This window comes from Thunnus maccoyii, chromosome 16 (assembly GCF_910596095.1).
Source record: "Thunnus maccoyii chromosome 16, fThuMac1.1, whole genome shotgun sequence".
In the NCBI taxonomy this organism is placed as follows: Eukaryota; Metazoa; Chordata; class Actinopteri; order Scombriformes; family Scombridae; genus Thunnus; species Thunnus maccoyii.
In genome coordinates, this window is record NC_056548.1 from 10,221,076 (window position 1) to 10,247,537 (window position 26,462).

Here is a 26,462-nt window from a genome sequence, read left to right on the forward strand (position 1 = left end):
TATGAGAAGATTGATACCAATCTCAGTGCAGCCAGCTGTACTCATCTCATCTAACTCTCTGCAAGAAAGCAAATAAGTGTATTTCCCAAAATGTCCAATTATTCCTTTAACTGCTAATGTTTGGGTATAGAAATAGGTGTCTATAAAGCATTATGTTTAGCTTCAGCTTGAAGTTAGTGGTGCACGTGGCAAGATTTTAAGCTCTGTGATTGGATAACTCTTTCTGAAATGCACCCTGGGAGTCATAGTCTTCTTCTTCTCTCCTTAAATGTACACAAGCTTTACCTTTGACTTTTTTTTATCAAAGAACTGGATATTTTCTAATGTAGCAGCTGATTTTTTTGCACTGATGATTCAATCTGAGTGTTTCATGTCCGTCCAAGCCTTGGAAAGGCTCCAACCGCCTGTCACTTAATATTGCCTTTGCAGAAAATAAATGTGACTTTTGCCTCCCGCATCCTGGACACCCAAAATAACTTCTCCCACTGTCTCTCTATTCAACGGAAAGAGGTAGGGAAACACTTCTGTCTCCATCCGTCTCATTCCTTCCTCCCTCCTCACCCCCTCTGTCCTCTTCAAATACAACAACTATTTTTAATGTTGCACGCATACATGTTTCAAAATTAATGGCGTCACTTGCAAATAGAGCTACAGTAAAAATGAGTCACTTTGACAGTGAGGAGGTTGCATTCCTCCTGCATGACGGCCAGTGGCTCCGAGTCGCAGTCTGTCTGCACTGGGACAGAAAAAGACCTTTAAGGCCTGGAGGAAAAAAATGTGAAAAATGTGGCAACGGCCACTCACTCAGCCCCCACTCCACACACATACAGGGCAATGGGGTGTGTGTGTGTGTGTGGAACAAAGTGAGATATGATACCCATCTTTAGAAGCCTCTAATCAGGGAGAACAAAGCAAAATGACGGACGCTCAGCTGGAAGGAAAGGGAGCGAGATAGAGAGAGAGATATTGAGATGAGAGGGAGGACAGACAGTAGAGGACAGAGGGGAAGGAAGGAGTGGGGACAGAGAGGAGAAGGAGGGAGGAGAGGAAAAAGGAAAATGGAGGTAGAGAGGGCACAGGCCTTGGATTCCACACTATTATCATCTGCTGCATAGTGAGCATTCCATCTGTTCAACAGCTGGGCTACACACACACAAGGCAGAGAAGTCGTTGGGACATGCCTGAAATTGTGGTTGTCATGGTGAAGGTTTGGTTCTCATGGCCAGAGCCCTGATCGTTTATAAAGAGGATTAGTGAGGGAGAGAACACAGAGAGACTGGCACAGAGAAATGGAGGAGTCGAGTAAGAACAAGAAAGAGAGCAAATGAGGGCAGAGAACAAAAAAAAAAAAAAAATGTAATTAAAAAAAAATCAAACCCCAAACAAACAAGGACCGGAAGAGACACACAGACTGAGACAGACAAGCAACCTGGTCATTACGGTCTTTCTACTTTAACCTGATTTCATGGACATCATGTAAATGAGAAACCCAGTGTCTTTAATTGGGGTGAAGATTTGAGAGAACCTGGTTAACACAGCTAGATTTCTGCAGGAGAAACCTGATTTCTTGCCACGCATAACTTATAAAAGCATGCCTGTGCAAGACAGACAAAGAGAAGCAGAGGTATGAAATGGAAGATCATTACTTGTACTGCATCCTTGTGTCCAAAATAATGATATCCAATGCCCAATTTAAACTGAAACTAAAATAAATAAGTCTTTATATAAATGCATGTAATTGCATTCCGATTTTCCGCCTTAACTGGGATTCTTTTGTGTATGTAAATGTTGACAGAGAGAAAAAGAGAGAGACCTTGTCCACAGCAGCCCTCTCACTACAGAAAGATGAGCGATTCAACTGCCAAGCGACACAAAAGCTCGCTCTGCTTTTCCAAGAAGAGTATGAAAGTGTGCACACGTATGCATGTGTGTTTATGTAAGTGTGTAGCGCTGTGACCTGACCAGGCTGTTAGGGATTATGGGAGATGAATTTCTCAGAACCCTGACCCCATCTGACCCTGCTCAGCCCAAAAAGACTTGCGAGAGTGACTGCAGACTGGCAGACTAGAGTGGAAGACCAATTCACTGTCAGATATGTAAACAGCACAGGCAGAAGCAGCCGGTTGACAGTGGCAGAAAACACCAAACAGAGATAAAGAAAAGACAGAAAAGCACAGATATCGACTGATGGGAACAGAGAGTTAGACTGACCAAGGCCGTGAAAACATTGAAAACATTTGTTTTGTTTGTTTTACCTTCCATTCACACCTGTCATTTTTTTTAACCACATAAAATAGATCTCTCTTCATTCACTAGAAGTGCATACATTTAAAGTGCCAGTCTTGAGTTACAATGTGGGTGTGTGATGTGATCTGCTGGCTCATGTAGCCTGTACATACCAATTACCAAGAATTTATTTTACATTTTAATTATCTAGATGTTTCATTGTTGCCAATTTTTTGTAAGCAGCTGTGTGGATATGCAACTTGGCATCATTGGTAACATCAGTTACAAATGTATCCACTATATACTGTACATTCAAAACCTGAAAACAATGTTGTGGTGGCAAAAGACAGACCAACTATCACATAACAGTGGTTTGGACCTATAAATGTCCTGTATGTAGTATTCTAAACAAAAAAAGGGGAAAAAGGAATATAACCTCTCACACTGTTGTATGTTCTTCATATAATGAACACAGTTTTTCTCACCACATCTCTTACTGGCTGTTGGAAGTGATTCTTCTAAGTATTTGTGACTGCGTGTATCTTCTGCTTACAGAATCCTCCCTTGCAAAGAACTCCTCTCTTCCTGTTTTGTTCCATAAAGCAATACAAAGCCCAGTTCAGTGGCACATATAAAGTAAAGGGCTATAGCAGCTTTTAGTCTTCTATGTGGTGCTCATGTGTGTTTATAGCAGTCAGACAGACGTCATGGAATTAGTCCAATATTGGTCTTAAACTGCTACTGCAGAACCTTAATATCCACTCCAAATCTTTTAAGTGTACACAAATCGCTTGAGCAGTAAGCCCCAGATGTCTGGGGTTTGTGCATTTTATCTATTCAGTTACTTAACTTGTTTAGGTCAAACTCAGTATTACCCTGCTGAAGCAGTTTAAAGGACTTAAAATATTATGTAACCCAGTTCTGGTTAATACAGAGCGGTTGGGCGCTCTAGCTTGATAGTGTGGCGAGTTTATCGCTTGTATCACAAGGTTCATTCAGCTGGATGGGGAAATGTCTGGTGTTCTCATTGTGATTGGCGAGAACAACCTCCCCTTCTAATCCCACTAGTCCTGTTACATGATATCAGCGGGTAAGACATTCCTCTGCTGGTAAAGCCATCCCTTGTTCTCACTCTGTTTTTTGTGCATCCCCCCTTTTTTCCCCCCCTTTTCATTCCGCAATTACTGTCTTTCTTGATTGTTGTCCTTCATTTCTTTCCTTTCCTTTATTCTTGTCTCATCTGTCATTTCTTTATTCTCTCAACACTCCCTCTTCTAGCCTTCCTCTTCCACGCCACTGCCCTCCATCTTGCCCCACAAACATGGCCGTATTTGGGTTTGTGGGAAGGGGTTGGAGTTCGGAGGGGGCTGAGATTATCACCATGGCAATCTACATCAAAACAGGCCAGAAAGGGAAGGGTGGGAGTGTGTTCACACATTGACAGGCCTGTTACTACAGTTACAGCGGGAGGAGCAGGAAGAGTTTGATGTTAATATGAGAGCTGAGTCATGGTTTGGTCAAAGGCCACTAGAGCTAATGAGGATGACGTCATCAAAATATTACAGGACACCATTTTTATAAATGAGTCCTTTTACCACCATCATTGTTCTAAAATTGTCAGTTCATTGCTACTGTAGTGTCATTAACAGGAAACTCTGTCAGGGTCAAAAATAGCACTAACAGCACTAGAGCTAAACCCGTGTCACTGACCCGAGACAATGAATCTACTGGTGATATCTGCATCTGTCACCATAGAACTTCTTGTATTAAATGTGTTTGGTCGCCTGATGTTTTAAATGCTGATGTACACTTAACCAGCAATTTAGGTAATGTGGTTTTATCTTGCTTTTATTCTAAGTAGCTTTCAATAACAGCCACCATCTACATGACTAAAAACTAAAGTACATCAGTTGTGAATCATGAAGGCAAAAAGAGATCTGATTTGATTTGAAGCTTGTCTGCCATCAAGTTTACAGCCGGAGTGAGTTTGAAACAAGGAATTGAAATTTTTCCCCTACAAATTTAAGTAACACATTCTTCCTCTTAAAAATTTTAAGTTAAATAAATAAGCTATAAAACACACCCTTGTTTAATCTAATACACTCACAGGTTTGCTGCTGCAGCCAAACATCTGGTCTGGCATGACCAGTAGCTTATGATGTTAATTAAAGGTGACAATCTTTAAAATATATTGTGTAACTGATACACTCTTATCAGTTCACTGATTTACTGGCCCTTCTCTACTTGTGCTACTGTTATTTTATTCTGTAATTGTTGCATGTGGCCACAATGGCAGCAGCAAAAGTTAGCCTTGCTTTAAAGTTGTTTTTAAAGGTAAGAAAAAATAAAATACTGAACCTTCTCACAGTCTACCAGACATTGCAAAAATGTCCATGGCAATAACATTCCTGCTCAGGTTAATCAAATCTTGTACTGTTGTTATTGGCACTTTTTTAGGCATAGGTATTAAAAATGTCTGACAAAAAAAGGAGGCCAAGCCAAACTGGGGAGGTGAGCCTTGGATTTTTATATGAATATGCCAGAAAATATATAAACAAATAATTAACTATGACCCTAATGTTTTGTAAAGTCTGAAGCAAATCATGTGGCAAGACCTAACAGAAAATGAAATGTTCCTTGTTTCAAAACATCCTTCTTGGCACATTGTGATTGTGTATGGCAATGAAGAAAATTTGTAAGTAATTTCTTTGGTTTAGATTCATTATGTCAACGCTTTAGGTACCTGAAATGTTTTCCCTTATTTTTGTTGCTAAGACAGTTGTGCAGCTGAAAATAAATTCCTAAGAGACTCAAAGTGCACTCAAGGGAAAGTAAAGGAAACCTGGTCATACAAATTTTTAACTTGAGTTACATTTTCCCTCTACATATTACGTGGATGTAAAATGTGTTTTTACAGTTGTCAGACCACTGTAACGTCTATGACCCCTCCTCTTATTTCCCTCATATCCCATCCAACAGAGCCAACATGGTGGACACAGCAGTCAGTGCGCACATCTGGTTTCTCCTGAATTCACAGCGCTCGGCGGTGACGTAGAACCAAAGATGGAAGAGCTGAGGGAGCTGGTCCATCTGTTTCTGCTGAAATCCCAGTTTCTCTGAGTGAGAGACAGGATCTGCGGTGGTGATGATGCAGAGCCAAGATGGAGGAACAGAAGGGACGGGGCCCACATCTGTTTCTGCTCAGCAAGCAGCTCAGTTCTGAGGAAAAGGGCCTGTAGAGCTGGCTTTACTGGGGAATGGACACTGCACTCGCCAAGTCAGCCTGCTGCCTTACTGGCACTCGGGCAGTAGCCACACACACACATACAGTATACACACACACACACACACACACAGAGCAAGGGCATCAAGGGCAAAGCGTAGGCGGCTCTGTGTGTGTGTGTGTGTGTGTGTGTGTGTGTGTGTGTGTGTGTATGTGTGTGTGTGTGGTATTCTGGGTTGGACCATACTTGGATGCGCCGGGCCAAGCAGCAACTTTGTCGGAATGTTTGTACTCTGCTCTTTAACTCTCCGTCTTTCCATCTCTTCCCTGTGATGTAGGAGTTCTGGTTCAGCTTCTTTTTTTTTTTCGCTCTTTACAAACCTTCCATCTATCTTCCTCCTCTCGTCTGTCATTCAAATCCTACATTCCTCTCTTCTCTCTGTTTGCCCCCCCCCCCCCTACCTCCCGCCAATCCTCTGGACCCTCATGCTCTGATTGTTTTACAGGAAGCCCAGTCACGAGGTGTTTGTGCATGTGTGTGTTGTGTGGTACATCTAGCTGACTCAGCCTGATCTCCAGCCCACTACTGAGACCCTGGTAGACCAGAACAGACAACCGACGACATGCTGACATGCTACTGTCTGTCATGTATGTTCTTGTTGTTTTGAGTACTCTGTCCAACTTCGGTATGTGCCACATGAAACTGCGAAACTTATAAGCTTCTCTGTCGACTTCGCTTTCCTTTTCCTCCTTTGGCACTCCTCTAAGATGATTCTGTTTGTGTGCTACATCAGTCTGGAGTGGAGTGTGTGTGTGTGTGTACTGTAAGAAGCTGTGGAGTCTCCCCCACTGCACTGCAGCCAAACACTGCTTCTTCTGTATGCGTATATGTTTTGCATCTGTTCAGACTTGTGTGCAGGTTTGAAAGCATTTAAGTGTGTGAGAGAAAATGCAAATTTGATCAAAATGTTCTATGTGTGATGTTTAAAGGGGCAGTTCACCCCCACCAAAAAAACTGATTTTCTCACTTTCTCACCTCTTGTGATATCTAGCCATTCAGATAGTTTTGGTTTTATTTGATCAGGGTTTGAGATATCTGTCATTAAGATATCTGCCTTCAACTCTAAAACAATGGTGGTGAATGCAATTTTACTTGTGGTGCCCAAAACACTGAAAACTAACAATGCCCAAGTTACTCTGGGTAATGCATAGACATTGCAGTGAATTGTAGAACTGCAACATTTTTTTTTTAATTAATTGATTAAGACAGATCGGAGACAGGTTGATGGCAATATAAAACTGAAAACAATCTGCAGGGATAGATATCACTAGCGGTAAGTGAATAAACATGTTTTTTTGGTAAACCTTTCCAATATGTTTTCATCCACCTCAACCAAACTATCCATTTGTGTTTATGGACTTCCAACAACTTTGTCGTCCTGACAATATTCAAAACAATTCTGTCATTACAGAAATAAAATTGCTTAAAAACATGGTCATTTGAGCTACACTTAAAACTTCACAGTAATATCAGATTTGGGGACACATACACACACATAGCGCAGATGGGATATTCCTCTGATGTGACACCATGCTGTGTGTGGGACTGAAGTAAAGTTTTATGGGGAGGGTAAATTTAAAGAAAGACTTTGACAGTTACAATGAGGGAGTAGATGAATTTATGTGCCTCTTTATGTTTTTTCTGTCATCACCTCCACAGACAGCCCTGTGTGTTATGTGTATGTATGTGCATAAATGAGATATTCAGCTCTTTTTAATAACTCAGACATACATCTGACGGGTCAAGACATGTCATTAAACAGGACCACTACCTCAAGTAAGCATGTGTGCACCTTCATGTCTTTGCACATGTGCATTACTTTGTGTGTGTGTGTGTGTGTGTGTGTGTGAGAGAGAGTGTGTGATAAGGCTGAGCTGTGGTGTCTCAATCTCAGAGCTCAAAGGTTTCCTTCATCTCAAGCAAGACTCTACAGGTATGTGCCCCCCCACCCCCACCCCCACCCCCCTTCTCGCTCTCCCCTCTCTCTCACCCAACCCCCCTGTGGCTCAGCCTTCACCAACAAGGCCGGTATTGTAGCGAGGGTAAAGCGATAGCGCTCAGGGACAGGTTCAGCTATGTGGTTACCCAGACAACCCCTCTTACCCCCTTCCCCACCGTCCCACCTCCACCACCGCCACCCCCCTCCCGGATCCCTTCACCTCAGTGAGGCTGCATTCATCCATTCATTTTTTTGGGTGACTTTCTGTGAGAGAGAGAAAAAAAGAGAGTGAGAAAAAGAGAGAAAGGTGTGTTTTATCTGGCCCGCTTGAATGCAAAGGGGGCACTCTCAGGTTGAACAGGACAAAGCCAGTAATATAGAGACAGACAGAGAGGGGTCAGAGAGGATATTCCTCCAAAAAAGAGAGAGGGTTTGTTCCTTGTTGAGATATCCTCCATCTGGAGAATAAAAACATCTCTCAGTGATGTTTTCTGACAGGAAGCCATGTGAAACTACAGACATTTGCAGACATTCAGTTGTGTCTCCTGGCTGTTGCTTTTAGTGTAAAATTTTAAATTTTAATGTCAGGTGTTCTGCATGTACATGTGTATTTGTGCATTAGAAATATACACATACATTGCACTTTGCTACTTTAATTATGCTTTTTTGCATCTACCTTCCTGTATTTATGTCTGGTGTTGAGGTTTGTGTCTGTGTTCTATGAGACTTATCGACTGAAGGTGTTATTTGATGTTTAAAAGCAAAAAAACAACAAAATCAATGCTTTCTGGATAGGAGAACATTTAAACCCACTGTGAAGTGGTGTCGCTGTACGTCAACAGTCTGTGCCAGTCTCTCTCACTCGCTTTGTGTGTTTGTGTGTGTCCCCTACCTTGTGTGTGTGTCTCTGGTTCACTGTTTCGTGGACTGCTGCGGAGTCGTCTCTCTGGTTTCTTTCCTCCTGGACTGCTGACTCCGCCCCCCGACCCCACTGACCCAAGCGATGGGGCATGTGACTTGTTGCTGCATCACAAAAAAAAAAGAATTGCAGCATCGTTTAATGATGATTATGAAAGTATATGACATGGACCGCTTCAAACCAGTGAGTCCTTGGTAAAAAAAATTGCTGATGAAGACTGGTATTTGTCACGCAATGTCACCTGGAATCATATATTAAACTCAATATAGCTGATAATTAAAGAAAATACATTTTAAGCTGGTTCAATTTAGAAACATAAGTTCCCCTGCTGCCTTAAAAATGTGAATTAAGTGAACTTAAGTGAGTCAAGTTAACTCTACGAGAGATAAGCTCAACATACTAATAAAGATAATAATAATAAAGGTATTAAGTTGACTCAACAACTGTTCATTCACTTTGACAAATGTCATGGTCAGACTTACCTTCTATTTACATTTTCTCAGTTTGTTGTGACAGTTCTTTATTTATCACTTCATACCAGAGTCAGTACAAAAACAGCATGTCAGGCTGCTCTAAATGAGCTTGTTAAATTACAAATGTACAAGAGTGGGGACTGAATTTGATACTAACCTTCATCATGGTTTGCATTGTTTTCATGGATATTCACATAATTAAAAGAGACCATGACCTGTCTTCACATGTATTAAAGACACACACACGGTTTCCATCATCAATATTTTCTTCAAATTACAAAAAGGAAGAGCCTCTGCAGAGTTTTAACTCTCAAACAATGCATCTTGGGAAGTCTGCTAATAAGCTGATCATGTTTATTTAAAAACTTAAAATTAATAAAACTTATATATTTGAGTTAAGTTAATGACAAAAGATTAGTTGATTCCACTAAATTCCTGTATAATGTTTTACAGTGAAAGCATATAGAGATTAGTTTGTTTCTCATTGTTTTTTTGCCCTGTTGTTGTGATCAAATGGCCAACCTCAAAAAAAAAAAACAACAATCAATCAATTAACCAGTCAGAAGGACAAAAGTCAACCAGGAGGCGTATGACAGAAGCAGTATGGTCACCTGTATCCGTTGTGTGCTGGCCCCAGGCTGCCCTTATACAGCGTGGAGGGAGGGGAATTAAGCCGATTCTGTCGCTCTAGTTGTCTCTGTTCCTTTATCTTTTTGGGCTGTGGCTTACTGTACGTGTCCTCTCTGCCTATGTAGTTAGACATCCCATAAACTGGGATGATTTCTGGAGAGGAAAAGAGAGGATAAATGATGACTAACAATCTGTGCAAAGTACTTGTAAAAGTAAAAATTGGATTAATAATTGAGTCCAGTCAGCATGTCAGTACCTGGATCGCCATACATGGGGGGAAGGTGGTGCTGGTAGTACTGGTGGTGGGGTAGCTCCCCGGGGCTAACAGGGGGGTAGAAAGAGTGAGAGTTTGGGATGAAGTGAGGGTGAGCCAGGTAGGGGGGCAGGTGGTGTGTGGGGGAGAGGGCTGGAGAGTAGGAGGGAGGGTAGCACTCTGGAGACTGAGGGGTCACCACCACCCTGCGGACCCCTGTGGTATCCTCCAGCACCTGCAGGACAGAAGAGAAAAGAAAGGGAGGGGTGTGAGAGGAATAAAAGATATGCTTCTGGGATTTCACAGTAAACATTACACTTTTGCACACTGACAGCTCCAAATGGCAGCGGGACATGCTTTAGTACCCACATATCATGTTACGCTGGTTAACTACACCCAGTTTGTGATTGCTTTATAATGCACATTGTTATGTAGAGGTTTCTCTGGGTGGTGCTTGCTCAAAATGGTTAAGGAGCCAGTGTGTGTTTCATTACCAAGTTTTAATTTGGCATTTGGTACATGACACAAAAAATTCCATTCATTTTGATTCATTGAAAGTTAATAACAGGGGATCAACACCGTTATTTTTCTCTAGTTTCTGCTTATGATTTACTGTTTTTTTATGTATGCAAAATGCTAAGTATGGCTTCAAGGAACAGTTAGACATTTCGGGAAATATGCCTAATCTTTTTCTTGCCAAGAGTTAAATGAGAGTGCTATCAATCTTTTCATCTGTCAGCAAGAAAGCGAATAAAGTGTTTTCCAAAATGTCAAGCTATTCCTTTAAAATTCTAGTGTGTTTTAAGTGTTTATATCTATTTTTAAAAGATATTTTAAACCTCTGAGCCCTAGGCTATTTTCAGGGTAATTTCACTACCTTCACTTACTTTTAAGCTCTTATCTTGGTCATTATCAGGGCTAGCTATACATGCTGTATCTTGTTTTTTTCAGTACAGTCAAGGCTATCCAGATCTCTCATCATTTGGTATGATAATACTTGCAGTGCGCATGAGCCTATCTGCCCACAGGTGACCTGCACAGGTCTTTTGACCACAACTTTCGAATCATTGCAATGAAAAGCAAATACATTATTTTGTGTTTATTTTTCATGCAAAGTGGTATGTAATGTCAGCCCTATAATGGAGACAATGCAGAAATTTTGCTGTAATTTCAGTACCAGATTACTTGACAAGGCTTTGTCACACAGAGAAACAACTAGCATCATTGGAAAGGGTAAGTTCTGCTGTTTCTTTTGATATGCAGTACATTGTTAAGCAATAGGGACTTTGTGACTTATTCAGCCGAAAACAGGAGTGTGAAAATGGGTGAAGAAATTAGAGAAGATATTTCTTTGCAGAAGTTTGATCTGTCTTCATGATGTGATTACTTCAGTATGTACAATATGTGACTAGCTTCATTGCAAAGCCCTGGTTCTGCCCTTTTTTGTGATAAGTGTTGCATATCTATGCAATGAGAAGTTCATGAGTAAATCAAACAATAATAACGGATGTGGAGATGGACCCAGAGCTGTATGCAGATTGTAACTATGATTAAATTTGATCGCTGCGATGAATACTTCACAAGCAATTCAACCGAGAAGAAGGGATGTGAATTTGGATGCAAATTGCATCTGTCAGGCTTTAAGGGTTAAAAATTCAAATGGCTATTTAATGGCTATCACCTTAAGACTATTTTGCTGTCAATCATTTCGTAAGAGCAGGTGTCCTTTCATTTGAAAAGTATACAACTATTGAGAGGGAAAAAAATGCACAATTTATTGAACATCTGAGACTCTGCGCAAACAGGATGCTTTGGCCCTTTAAGTGATGAAAACAAGCTCTGCAATGTTGTCATCAGATGGTCTGCAGATTTCAATAACATCAGTTTCAAAGAACTGCCTCAAATTAACATAGATTCCATACATGTATTCACATTCACGGACGAGGACACACACACACATACACACACACACACACACACAGAGACAGACACACACACATTCCAACTATTCAGACACTCACAGGCTTGCATTCCAAGCAGAGAGCAAACACACACTCCCTGCAGTGAGGGGAAGTCATCTGCTGGTCCCTAACAACAACAACAAACCACCAGTCTGTCTTTCTCACACATACATACACACACACACACACACACACACACATACCAAATAAAACTACCCCAAAACCCCCACACACACTGACAGGCAAGATGGGGATCAACAGACTCAGTGCCAGAATACGACAGACAGAAAGAAAGAAGAGAGAGTATTAAAGAGGGTCAGGAGGGGAGGAAGAGGGTAATCCGAGTGAGAAAAACTGAGAGAGGGGGAGAAGAAGAAGAGGAGGAGGAGGAGGCGGAGGAGGAGGAGGAGGAAGAGGAGGCCCCCCAATCTCCCCCTCATCCACAGAAAAACAGAGTGTTTACAGAGAAACAAGGGCAAAGTCCCTGCATGAGTACATGTGGACCCGACCCACATGCCCACGCAACATTTCCTGGCAAGGATACACACACACACACACACACACACACACACACACATATTCCAAATAATGCTGGAAGGGACATACACACCATCACAATGCAACCATTAGCACAAACCACCAAGGACATACACACACACACGCATGTGCAAAATCCATCTGTCAATGCACTACTTTCCACCACCGCAGTGCTCTTTCTCCATCCATCCCTTCTTCCACCCCTCACCCCCCAAAAGACCTACCCACCCAGTGCCTGTCTCCCCTATCGGCCTTGTTTATGTAAGAGTGACAGTGTTTCCCGCTCACACTTGGCCGAGTCCCTACTAACACACATACCCACACACAGGCAAACACACACCCACGGTGAGCCAATGACCTGACTTCCATTGGCATAAGAACACAATCCCACCACAGGCAGAAGTATTTGTAAAACTATGCTTTTGAGGACAGTCCAATGAACTTGTGTTGATAAATGAAACCTTGCAAAACTTAAAAAACCCTTCTCGATTTTTCTCATCTTCCTATCTTCACGAGGACAGATCAGGTCAGATAGAGAACACAGTCATACACATATTAGAGAGTCAGAAAAACAAATGCCCCCCTGACACTCAAAATTCAGCACATTCCTGCTCGGTGCTCTGTTGGGGGAGGAGGTCGCCTTGGTTACTTCTTTGCTGATCTACAACAGCCAGGATAAGTGTAATGCCCGGTGCATGCTTTCTGTGCAGGTTGACGTGCGCAAGCGTTCCACAAATAGTCTGTCTTCCATCATATTCATGCTTGCTACCCTTTAATGACGACCACTTGAGAGACTTCTGGTAGTCGTTCATCAAAAATAAACAGTACAAGTCTAACAGCTAAAATCTGCTCCACAGAAACGTGTCATTTGCAGCTGCTGTACCTCGTATTTGCCTCAAATCTCTTAATGCAATCAGTTTCTCTAATGATGCATAAAAAATTCAGGACACAAGCATCAGTATGCTAAAACAAACCAGGCAGGCTACTCAACTTGCACAGATGACCTTCAAAATTACAAAAAAAAAAAGAATATATTTGCATTGGAAATATTTTAAATTATTTCACCTCGCTAGCAGGTTTTACGCCTATGTTACTAAGAAAAATATGATTTGAAGAGTCAATACTAGATCACAAGATGGCATAAGAAGGACTTGTGTGTCTTTCTCCTGCCTGACTGTGATTGCGATTGAAAAAAAGGACACACAAACACAAACAAACCTGTGAGATGTATCCTGGGGGTACATGGATAGGGGGAATTGACCCATTTGGGGACATCATGGGAACCTCAGCAGGACCTGCAAAAGAAGAGGAGATTTATTTATTTAACCAGGCAGCTCACCTTTGAGTGAATTCTCCTTTACACTCGTCAGTCAACAGTACACATGCAGGGGCACAAACACACGGTGCCACACACGGTGAAGGGCAGAGCAGTGTGACACATATGTTTAACATATTGTTTTACAAAGCCATTCACTCCAGTGTATTAACCAGTATCTCAAAGGTGAATTAATAGATTATGGTCATATTAGAGTAAAGTCATCTACAGAGTCAACAAATGACTTTAGACTGGGAGAATTTATCCTTCCTTAGTTTAGTTTTAAGTGTCTTGTTGTACCTACAAATCATGAAATAAACTCAATCAACCAATAGTGTGTTTATTATTTCATTCTCAACAACTTTTATGAGCGAAGTCTTAAAGTAAGTCAGTCTTTTCAAGGCGGTAGCAGAAGCCGATGTCTGCACTCAACAGTAATGTCATGATTAGGGGTGAGACAATAAAAGAACACTCATGATAAGTTACTGGGATAATTGTGTATCGGAATAATCGTGAATATCCTCACGAATGACTTGAAAAAAACTGTCTAGCTCATTAACATACAGCCCTATATTGATTTCCTGATTTATTTTGAATTGCCAAAAGGAGAGCCTGCATCTTTCCAGTCATTGTTTGATTGTTTGTTTTTCACTAAAAAATGATGTTCACTAAAAAATCGTGAGTTCTATCTGTGATGCAATAAAACAACAACATGTAAGGTAAAGTGATTCCAGTATGTTTTAGTGTCATTTTGAGAGTTTTAAGCATATTTAGATGATTATCGGGATGATATTGTGAATCAGGATTTTCATACAGTCCCATGCCTAGTCAAGATAGATGTATGTGCAACACATAAGGGCACAAGAACACTCGCTGAAAAAGAAATTCCTGCTCTGAAGTAGAAGCAAGAAAAATAGAATTAGCAGATTGAATTGATGTTAACTTTTCCACTATCCATATCCCCCCCCCCCCCCCAAATCTCTCCAGTCTCTCTCTTCCTCCGTCTCTCTCCGTGATGGAGGTCTGCGGCTGGTAAACTCATTGGGACCCCATTGGGACAGCTGGAGGCAGACCTGGCCTCAGAATAAATCACACACGGCACACACACACACACACACACACACACACACAGATGGGCCTCATCACCTACAAACACACATGCAGGCATGAAGGCACGCTAATATTTTCTGTCCATGTTGCCACCAGTCAAATGTCAGTTGAATGTTCTAAAACCTGGTCTCCTTTAAAGGGTAATTTCACCCAAATTAAAAAAAACAAAAAAACATGTTTCATTATCTCATTTACTTCTCACTGTGAAAGTATTTCTTTGTTATGATTTGGAATTTAGGTGAACCAACCCTTTAACTCCTGTTTTCATCCCTCCCTTGCTCTTTCACACTCCTCCCTTTCCTTCCTTCCTTCTCTCAGTCCATCCTTGCGTCCCACTTTTCAGCTTTTTCATCCCTCCATCTTCCTCTCTACTTTCACTCTTCTTCCTAACTCACTCGATCCCCCTTTTCTTTCCATCTTTTTTCGTCTCCTTCCTTCAATAACCATTTTAAGAAATTCCTCCAGCATGAACCTCCCCTCTTTCCCTTCTTCCAGCCATTACTCACTTCACTCCCTCCTTTCATTTCAAATATTACTCACTTCATGCTTCCTTATTTCCCCTAAGTCATTCTCTCCTTCTTTCCTACTAAAAATCACTCCCTCTTTCCTCCTATCCCTCCATCTCTCAACCCACCGCTCATCAACCAAACAAACAGGTAACAGTACAGTAAACACACACACACACACCTACGCACACACAAAAACAACCTGGGCAAAGTCTGCAGTGTGGGCTACAGTAGCGTGTGTGTGAGTAGGTCACAGGTATGGAGAGACAGACCTCTTTCAGTCCTGTCTGCTCCCCTACCATGGAGACTAGAGGGATATGAAAGTCCTCATTGAGTAGAAGGTCATAGCATGAGGAGAACACACACACACACACACACCGCAGACATACAGTGCTCCTCTAAACCTCTTTCCATCACTGCTCATAGCACATTTTCCCTCTTGCTCATACACTGTCCCAAATACACACTCTCTCCTCTGTGTCTCAGTTGCCCTCTCTCTCCCTCAAACACACACACACATATATACACACACACACACACACACACACACACACTATTGGCAAACAGACGTGTGTTTGGACAGTCTCTGCTGCTTCTGTGCTCTTCACTCAGCAAACAGCAACATTCCTCTGCTCACACACACACACACACACACATACACACTGAGCATTCCCATCTCTGGCCCCCAGGACTGGACCCAACAGGCCCAACTACCCCCCAACCCCTACCCAAAACACAAGACACTCTTTGTCCTACTACCCTTCACACACACATTCACACACACACACACATGCACACACTGCTGTAAGTCATATAGTATTAGACTGACTGCCATTTAGAAAAGCTGATGATAATCAAGCAGTTGTACAGTAGGTGTGTGTTTGAGCGGTTGTAAGTGCGTCTGTGTGTGTGTGCGTATATGGAAGTTAAGTGAGTGGTGCACAATCCACGTTATGGTAACGTCACTCTCTGGTCTTCAGCCTCCAGCTTTGCCCTTTAAGCGCCACAAATAGAGTCACGACTTCCTCTGCCTAATCCTGCTGGAATCCCAGACAACTCGACTAACAAAATCCACTCCACTCTCCCCCCCTTCTCATCTTGCATCTGTTGCTCCTTCCGCTTCCGACTGCCAGAGAGGTCAGGTCAGAGATCACTTATGAGGTCATATCCCCCATGTGGGATGACATCACTGTACTACCTGAGCCACTACGAGGCATTAGTCATGTGTAATCTGGCCCTTAAGAGAGGCATCCAAGGGGTATCTGACTAAATGAGTAATAGTTCATTTTCACTACACTTGTATTTAAAAATGATTACTTACAATAGTTGCCAACAACAAATGAGGATTGTGTCGAGATGATTAGCAGCTTCTGCTTCAGCTAGAGCCAATGATTCTCATAATTATAGTTGGACCACATATCACATAAACCCTGACATTTCTGTCACAAGTGGATGTGACTTATTATTCATCCCGTCCCAGAAATTGCATGCTACTATTTCTCAAAAAAAGAAAAAGAAAGGAAATGGATAAAAGCTCCAGGCTGAGTGATAATTCAACATTATCATTAATTGACTTTCACTTGTATTGTGTCACGAAGGCGCGACCGTATTGTGTTATCATTTTATCAGTCCAAATTAATGATTTCTAGCAGTGTAATGAAAAATAACTGTTGAAAGTTTTCTTTTACACTTTTCAAGGGTTTTTTTCCCCCCCTGTAAACATCAACAATGCATAAAATGTAAAACATTAATGGAATATAGCTCATTGCATTGCACATCAATTTGATTTAAATGTGATTTTGCCTCATATATACTGAATAATGTATACATATGAGTATTTATTTCAACCATATTGCCCTATTTTAAGAGCTAACAGTGAATATGTAATAATTATTTATGATCAACTTTAACTTTAGTTCATGCAGAGAGAACAGCGTGCCAAGCCAGAATATTTCCTGTGAAATCCAATCAGGCGGCTCAATGTGTAAAATGCTATGTATAGTGATCAATGTCACCAGCGTTAAAAGGCTACATGTATCATGTAAAATTCATCTTAAAGTACAGCTTCTGAAACTACTGTAATTATGTTTTTCTTTTGTTATCTGTACAGCCCGCGAGAGTTAATCAAAACCACATCTATGACTAAACCATCCTATTGCGAAGGTCACTGAAATTGACGTGAGGTCTGTGGTCAAATGTGTGTTCGTTTGGCGGTCAGTGACGTGTGCACGCATTTGTTCGGGAGCCAATGTCTAAGGAAACCGGGGGGACCACAGGAATGATGACAAATTGTGTTTTGTATTGCATGTAACAAAGATAGACGAAACATAACGTTGACACACAGAGGGGGAAGAGAAGAAAGACAGACAGGTGTTGAATGGAAAAATACTGTTTTCATAAGGAAAAAGAGCAACAAGAACCAGAAGACAGAACAAATTAAGAAAATGTGAAAACATTACGAAATACATAATTAAAATTAATTAAAAGTGGATATATAGGGCAACACTGATCCCCAACTTTATTGGAAAAAAGATCTTAATGCTAATCTAACACACACACACACACACACACACACACACATACAATTTTAAAGCCTCACCTCAGAAAGTTAAACTTTTGTCGCCAAAGATTTACACTAGCAATATACACACATGTTCATGGTAAACATCCTGTCTCATACATTACCACACACACACACACACACACGCACACACACACACACACACAATCCCAGACAAGCAGATAATCTCATATGGTCAACTCTTCTATACTGACTCATTCATAAAAACAAAAAACAAACGAAAAAAAACACATCCTTGGGATTTCGTCCAGCTGCCCATACATACATTCACACACATACAAAAACAGAGGAGATGATGCAACATTTCATCAGATGTTTCTCATGATACAGCTGTCAAAGACAGCTGTGACTGGGCCCCCAAAGCACAACACACACACACTCAAACACTGACAGAGTCCCGCAGTCACACACTCCCAAATACTTACATCCGTAATCATGCATTAACTTATACATACTGAATAAACACGCACAACCATGCACACCTATCGATCAACAGCGCTGACAGTGAGTGTGTGTACTGTAGGCCGACTGTGTGTATCAGCTTGTGTTCTGTCTATCAGATGGGAGTAGCATTCAGCTTCTAGAAAGACATGAAACACTTTCTCTTTTTCCCTTCATGAGCCCTGCACATGTGGTCACCACATTGAAAGGAAACACAGACCCTCTTGGGAAAGCATGTGTGTGTGCGGTGTTGGTATCAGACCAAAGGAGCCTGTTTGTGAGCTGACCTACATACAAAACAACCAGACTCAGATGGATTTCCCAAAAACACACAGACAAAAAAAAAAAATAGTAGTGCTAAATAGACAAGCTTAAAAAAAAAAAATCCTTATCTCAAAAGTACAACACACACACACACAATTTGTACACCCTATCAAAACCCCATGAAGGAAGCTGTCCGATCTAGATGGGTATTTGTATTCTTGTATGAGTCTGTGTTTGCATGTGTGCGTGCATCTGTGCGTGTGCATGTGTGCGTGCGTGCGTGTGTGAGTGTGTGTGTGTCTGGGTCAGTTGTGACGTGGCGTTGCCTGGAAGTTATGTAAGCATCAGTAGGGTAATGTTATCTGTCCTCGGAGCTCCAAGAGCGAGACACTCCCACGACAGCTTCCTCTACTGCCTAGCCAATACATACACACACACACACACACAGACACACACACACACACACACACACACTGTGGAGCACGGCACACACTGAGGAGCACGGCCTATTGTCATATATAAAAATGAAACAAATCCCCATAGATCTTAGACATAGATCTAGACAACTAATATAGCTACTAGAAGCTCAGCGAGAAAAAAAAGGAGAGAAAGAGAGACAGAGTGTGGAGCATGATGCTAAGTGCAGTGAAAAAGACAGAGAGGATATGGAAGCTAGAGCAGAAAGAGCAAGAGCCTACAGTTGCAGGAAATGTGGGAGACAACTTTAAAATAGCACAGTGTACTGTATATACTCATCCCAGGTTACTGTAAAAACATGTGATGCTACATGCACATAAATACACACACACACACACACACACTAGAGAGCCCTCTGGTCCATCTCCGGTGAGTCAAGTCCGGCGGACATCTCTGCTGTGGGCAGGGTGAGGTTCAGTGATGGAGGAGGAAGTCAGGACTTCCTGCGCTGCCCTGCCCTGCCCTCAGTAACGACACAGAAATTCTGCAAAATGACGCAGTACCTAGCACACGCATGAACCCACACATAGACGGACATGCATAAGTGCACACACAGCTGATGTGCTAGATATGGATGTAACAAACGCCTATACACATGTGGACAAAGAAAACACACAGCCACACCTCTGATCCTGACTCTGTGTTCTGTGCGACGAGTCTGTAATTTGAGTGAGCTGCTGATTTGCTGTGGAATGTAAATCATAAGCTGGAGAGTTGCTACGTTTGCACACTGGGTCTTACTGTATGTATGTAGTGTGTGTGTGTGTGTGTACACAGGTATGTGTAAGCGAATTCCTCAAGAGTGTGCCCCCTCAACTTATAGCCTCCGAGCTCAACGTTGCATAACAGTATCATAAGTAAACATTTGTTCTCAGTTGTGCTGATGAAGCTGATGAAACGATCAGTGCCATGACTACTTCATCAATGTCTGACATCAGCATATTAAAAAGCTGAAGAAGAAACAATCACTATGAGGGCTGTAAAACTAGGGTTCTATTTTATTAGCCCACTGGCTCGCACTCATATTTCAAATTAAGCACACTCTCCTTCATGTAGATTATGAAAAAAAACAAAACAAAAGTAATAAGCCTTTTGCAACACCAGTGAAGAAAGCTTTCCATCCCTACTTGTGTAAAAAATGCTGCTTGTCCTTCCATGCCAAACGCTGTATGGGGGTCTGATGATCGAGAGGTTTGCTGCCAGACAGAACATGCACTAAAGTCCATCTCTGGTTGTTTGCCCAGAGTTAGTAGCAGTAGTTGTGATGCCCATTCCCAAGTTGACTAGGGGATTAAATCCCATTGTAACCTGCTTCTGCTTTTTCAACTTTTACACTGTCTCTACAGATATAATTACCATGGAGGTTGTCCAGTTTTCTATTCTGTGATTCTGAAGAGCTATCTGGGATCAGATTCAGGGGAAAACTGTAAATCTAAATGCCTTATATATCTATTTTGCAAAGAAAATACAAAAACAAAAAGACACAGGGTTTGTTATTCAACTTACAGTCACTAATGTCTTGATATACAGTCAATAAAAGTGATATTTCGTCAACCGAGGATGCCATTATTATCAATCATTTCAAAATGTTTTTATGTAGGTGGACACATAAACACTTCATAAATCTAAAATGTTTTTCAAACATTTAAAGCCCTCATGTGGTGCTTGATTTATATTCAAAGTCAATAGTGTTTCCTCTAATACGGAGCTGCCAGTCTCTCCAGGTCTGGGCCAGTCTCCAGGTGTTCCTAAAGACTTTAAGAATCTTTGGCATTTTTGAAATGTATTTATTGTATGATCTTTATTTATCCAGGTTAGTCCCTGTGAGCTCAAGTGTGTTTATTTTCTTTCTTTTTTTTTTTTTTTTTTTTTATAAGGGAGAACCGGCCAAGACAGCAGCAGCACTTGAAGTGTTTAATACTCAATAGCCCCAGAGCAGTGCAAAATATGTGGAAGTTATTATAAATCAAACACTCCTGCTCTTTTTTTTATTTTTTGAGAATGATTTAATTCCAGATGGGGAGGTTTGCTCCTAAATGTGATACACCCAATTTATGGAAAAAAAAACACTTAACACATTAGGATTATCATTAGTGCAACACACAACCCCCATGCTTTTGGTGAATTTGGATACTTTCAATCATTTTGGGACAGTATGCAACAATTTCTTTCCTCTAAGTGACCATATACCTTATAGTGTTACATCTCATTGGGGGGAAAAAAATCTCAACTAGCTCCAAAGGGTTAAATTTCTCGAAATGTGATTTTAACATTAATCTTATCATGTTCTGATCCTGTATGAACGGTCATTAAGCATACAAGCCTTGATCTGTTCAGTGTTCAGCATTTAGCAAGGGTGATAGCCCATACCTCCACCCAGCCCAGATCTCTCTCCGGCTCTCCCCCACCCAGAGGAGGGGCGCAGTCGGCCGACCTACTTCTGGTGCTGGGTCTGCTCCAGAAGAGAGCAACGTAACGTCTGGAGGGACACTGAGCCCCAGCCATGCTTTGTTCTCAAGATTAACATGCGCGAAAACACACACACACACACAGACACCTTTGCAGCCTCACATGGATGCACACACAATCACACATAAAGACCGTCATACACGTCAGATGTCATGCTGACATGGACCCACACACACACACACACACAGTTGTCACACACATGCACACACACTTGATTTTTGGAACACATTGACATTTGAATAGTTTACACTGACAGAAATCGCGGTCACCTTGGCACAAACATCACGCACCAAAATGGGACATGAACACACAGACAATGATACAGTTACACATCTAGACATAACTACTGAACACACACGAGAGTACACACACACACCCTAGCTTGCCCTTTTCCAGTATTATCACATGAGGCTATTCTCAGGTCTGCAGATATAATTGTTTTGAGTTTGGTAACCATGCAACATACTGCATGGAGTGACATGCTTCAGTTATCACTCTTGCCGCTCATGCACGACACATACATGCACGCGTGCAGACAGGCGTATGTGAGACTCCTGACATACATGTGCAAGCATGCACGTGCACACGCAAATATACACAATCCAGACACTGATGACTCATTGTATCCATTCCCTAATCAACTCTACATGTCTAGAGGGAAAGAGAGAGTGAGAGAACAAGAGAGAGAGCGAAGAAGTGCAACAGCTGTTGGTGTGTAAACAGACTCAGAGTCTAATAATCATTTCCTGCTCTCCCTCCCTCGTTCCCTTCTCTTTCCCTCACTCCCTTGAATCCTCAAGATGCAACAAATTCTCAAACCTTGACCTACTAAAAGAACAGCAATGCTTTTACTCAGTTTTACTAATTTTCCCCCAAGCTGCTACTTTTGTACCCAGCTGTACTCCTCACCATTCCTCCCCTCACTCTCCTCCTTCTATCTCTCCACATGTTAATGTGGGGCATTCCTTGTGTATGAGTCACAGTCTGAACAGCACTGAGTTTGTGTCCAACACAAAGAGCAGAGAAAGTGTGTGAAGGGAGAAATAGGAAGAGAAGAGAAGAGGAGAGAAGAAGAAGAGAAGAAGAAGAGAAGAGAAGAGAAGAGAACAGAACAGAACAGAACAGAACAGAACAGAACAGAACAGAAGAAGACAGAAGAGAACAGAAGAGAACAGGAGTTGTGTGAATGTCAGTGGAAAGGATGAAGGCAACACTGGAAGTCCTAGATTAGCAGGGACTTTCCCCCACTCCCCAACTGAATTCTACTGTTTTTGTATATGTGTTTGTACAAGAGTGTGTGTGTGTGTGCATGTTGGATGCTGTGGGATAATCAGACAAGTAAGGAAGTGTAGATATGGTGGAGATTGAGTGGATATGCGAGAGAAAATGGTAAAATGAACTTGTCTTTAAGATCAATATCACAACCTTTTCTCTACCAATCCCTCTGATCATTCTTCAACCTCATTGACTAGGCCCTCCCTTTGACCGACATACACTTCCGCCTATCCAATCAGATCAGGGCAACAGAAAAAAAAGGGGGGCTTCCCTGTGAAATCTAAACACCCATGATGTAAACAATCACATGTGCAACCTACGCAGCTGTGCAGGAGGGCTCAAAAATCCAGGAACATTTGCTTTACTCTTTTTTAAATCCTAATCTTCTTTGGTGTTGGCGGTTCTCAACCTGGGGTCCGGGGACCCCCAGGGGTCCTTAAGGGGGTTCCAGGGGATCCCCAGAAAAATTAGGAATATTTTAATTTTGTTGAAATAGACGTTAGCTCAATGAGAGAATGTATAAGAATGAGTATTCTTTTCATAGGTTTCACACTCTTCACTGTTAATCTGCCAATCTACAGTATAGTTATGACAGACAGTTATGGAATAACTAAATCTTATCAGATGGGGATCCCTGAGACTACATCTTATCAAATACATGGCCATGGCCTGATGTGTATCAATTTGGGGGTCCTTGACACCAAAAAGGTTGAGAACCACTGATGTATCCCAATACCATTCACTGCTACCACAGCCCCATGTGATCAATAAAGTTTCATCCAATCTAACTGAATCTAATCTGAAAAGCAGCATGAGCAACATGTGGAGAGGAGTCAACATTTTTAAAAGGCCCTCGAGTGTTACATTGAAGTTTAATTTAATTTAGCTAACAGCACGCAAATCACCAAAACTGAAGTTACGGGAGTGAAGCTGCGGTACAGAGGAGGTAGAGAAAATTTTTAAAAATACTACAAGATAGAAACACGACAGGCAGAGAGAAGGAGAGACAGGGAAGCAAGGGAGGAAGTGAAGGAGGTCAGAAAAAAGAGAGGGAAAGGAGGAGGGAATGAGGGCGGAGGGAGGGGAAAAGTGCTCCAGCTGTACCCTGAGCTTCAAGGGAGCCAAGAATTTCATCCCTGGAAAAGCTCTCCTTCTTTTTCTCTCTGTCGCTCTCTCTCTCTCTCTGGAAAATTCTGTAAGCACTCCTCTACACAGCTGCTGTTCACACACACATCCACTTTCACACAGTCTTACATACAAAGACAGACACAGTATTCTCCAGAGTTTTTGCCCACTCTTCTCTTCTCCCCAAACCCCTCCCACCCCCATGTTGCCCCTGAGTGGGCTAGTCCCAACAGCGAATTCAATCTTCCCCGGAGCTGGCAGACCAAACCAAGTCAGCAGCACAGGGGTGGCTGGGGTCATTGCATAGAGGAAGTGGCCTCGCCCGGAATGCATGGCAGCAGACACGACCAGACATGTAGCGTCTGATTCTCTCACTCTATCCCTCTTTTTTCTTTCTTTCTGTCTCTCTTCCTCTATTTACCTTCACTCATTCTGTCGTTTTATTTCCACTCCATTTCTTCCTCCCTCCCTTCCTCCTTCTGCCTCTTCATGCCCTACTGTGTGAGGGCATTGAGTTTATAAGTGAGAACTGGGCAGGGCATACAACAACAATCAACTCTCTCTTTCCAGCACACACACACACACACACACACACACGCACACTGAAGTCAAGCTCTTAACTACCTTGTGCCAAATGAACCAAGCCAATCCTCTCTGTCCTTTTGTTTCTTGTAAAGTACATTTGAGTGGAAAATACTCAAAAAAAAAAAGAAATCAGCAGGTATGCCACACACAAACACACATGCGCACACAAACTGTGCCCAGGGGGACCACATTCCATTACACACCACCTGGAGTGAGAGTCCGTTCCCATGGTGACCAGTTTCCCAAATCCAGTGGGACATAACACAAAATTAAGACACACACACTTACACTTAACACACCCCCACAATCAGTTTTACAGCTGGCCCCAAGACATAAAATCTTGCAGGTAAATCCTCTGCAAAAAAAATCTTCCTTTCCTTTCCTTTGCTTTCCTGGCTGTCAATTTAAAACTTCAGACACCCACACACATACAGATGCATGCATGCACCCAAACACACATCACACACGTGCGGAGGATGTCTCTATTATGCACTCACACTCTGCATGTGTCCCACCCTCCTCTCATTCCCTTTTTTTCCAGCAACAATACAAAGTATATTCCATAAATACAGACTCAGCAGACATCAACCTGAAGCAATTTTAAACAGAGAGGGGAGGGACAAAACGACAGTGGTGAGTTAGCTCTTAAAAAATACTAGACTGAGACATCGCTGTTTGAGCTTTACAGAATAAGTTCACAATTTTTCAAGTCTGTCTTAAAACAATAGTCAGGTGCCCATAGGAACATTAAAACGTGTTTTGCTTGCTGCAATCATTCCTCCTGTTCATACTGACCATTATAAGATCTTCTCCAATGGGCTTACAGTGTAAATGATGGGGGACAAAATCCACAGTCCTCATTTTGAGCAAAAAATTAATTATTTAAAAGTTAAATAAAGTAAATTAAAAGTTTATCTGAAGATAATATGAGGCTTAATTTACAGTCTTTTTAGAAAAAAAAATCCTTATTTGTGTCTAGACAGACAGTGTTTTCCTGTCCAGCTGCAGTGGAAAGATTGTAACAAAAACAAGGAATTTGGCACTAAAATGACAGTATCTTTGGAAGATATTGAATTTTTTTTTTTTTTTTTACTAATTTAGATGGCTGAAGTCACAAGTAAACTTTAAAAACACTTTTTTTGCAAGGAAAGAGTGTTGTGGATTTTGTCCGCCATCACTTACAGCGAAAGTGTATTATAAAGGGATCTCTTAATGGTCAGTGTGAACAGAAGGAATGATTACAGTAAGAAAAACATGTGTATGTTCATTTGGGCACCAGACTTTTGTTTTAGGACAGACTTGAAAAACTGTAGACCTATCCTTAAACACTCACTACAGCACTTTTGGATATGGTTTCCCAGTCTGACAGACAACATTAAAATATAGCGGTTGGCTTGTCAGGAGCTGGCTTGTGGATGCAGATAAAATCTATATACTCTTACACAACAATATTTTTGATATGATCAACCAGTTCAAGTATAACATTAGCGATGTAAAGGTGAACATAGAGATGTCTGAAAGGCTGCATGCTGCAAACAATTAAAGCATTGCATAAATATGCAACACACATTAAATTGGTTATGGGATTCATGATGCCTGGGGCTAAAAGCATGTGCCATTTATACACATAAACAGAGGAGACAGACACACATGCAAACATTTTGCACACATTTTTCTACACATTTAGGTTGAAGAATATAAATCCATTTCCTTTTAATTTTACAAAATAGGGACCAGAACACATCAAAGCTAAAATATTTTGAGCATTTTACATATACTGCAAATTGTTTAGTTGACTGGATTACAGACATCAGACGCTGTCTTCCAGTTGCACAGTAGTTTTCAATAATTGTGTTTGATTGTCACGCTGCCCTATACGGGTAGGAGTTTGATTCCAAGACAGCTTTGAAGAAGTTCCTAAAACAACCCCCTCTGGTTACAAGCAGCAACGGGACCATCAGAAACAGTACTCTAAATTAAGCCTTTCTGAGAAAAGTGTATTTGTGTCTTCTCCCTCAGCTTGTTTAGAGCCATCTGGCTTGGTATAAACACAGGCCGCGAGACTTTCCACCATATTTCTCTCAACCAGCTA

At 41.6% G+C, this 26,462-nt stretch overlaps 1 protein-coding gene across 4 annotated transcripts in view; it reads right to left on the reverse strand.

Moving 5' to 3' along the window:
• fndc3ba (fibronectin type III domain containing 3Ba) overlaps nucleotides 1–26,462 on the reverse strand; it is a 106,309-nt gene that overhangs the window by 41,512 nt on the left and 38,335 nt on the right. For all 4 annotated transcript variants that reach the window (XM_042388839.1, XM_042388840.1, XM_042388841.1 and 1 more), the window contains 4 exons: nucleotides 13,441–13,517; nucleotides 9,728–9,959; nucleotides 9,453–9,624; nucleotides 8,342–8,472 (listed from right to left, as the gene is read on the reverse strand). In XM_042388839.1, the coding sequence (XP_042244773.1) occupies nucleotides 8,342–8,472; nucleotides 9,453–9,624; nucleotides 9,728–9,959; nucleotides 13,441–13,517 (612 nt within the window). The remainder of the gene's footprint in view (nucleotides 1–8,341; nucleotides 8,473–9,452; nucleotides 9,625–9,727; nucleotides 9,960–13,440; nucleotides 13,518–26,462) is intronic.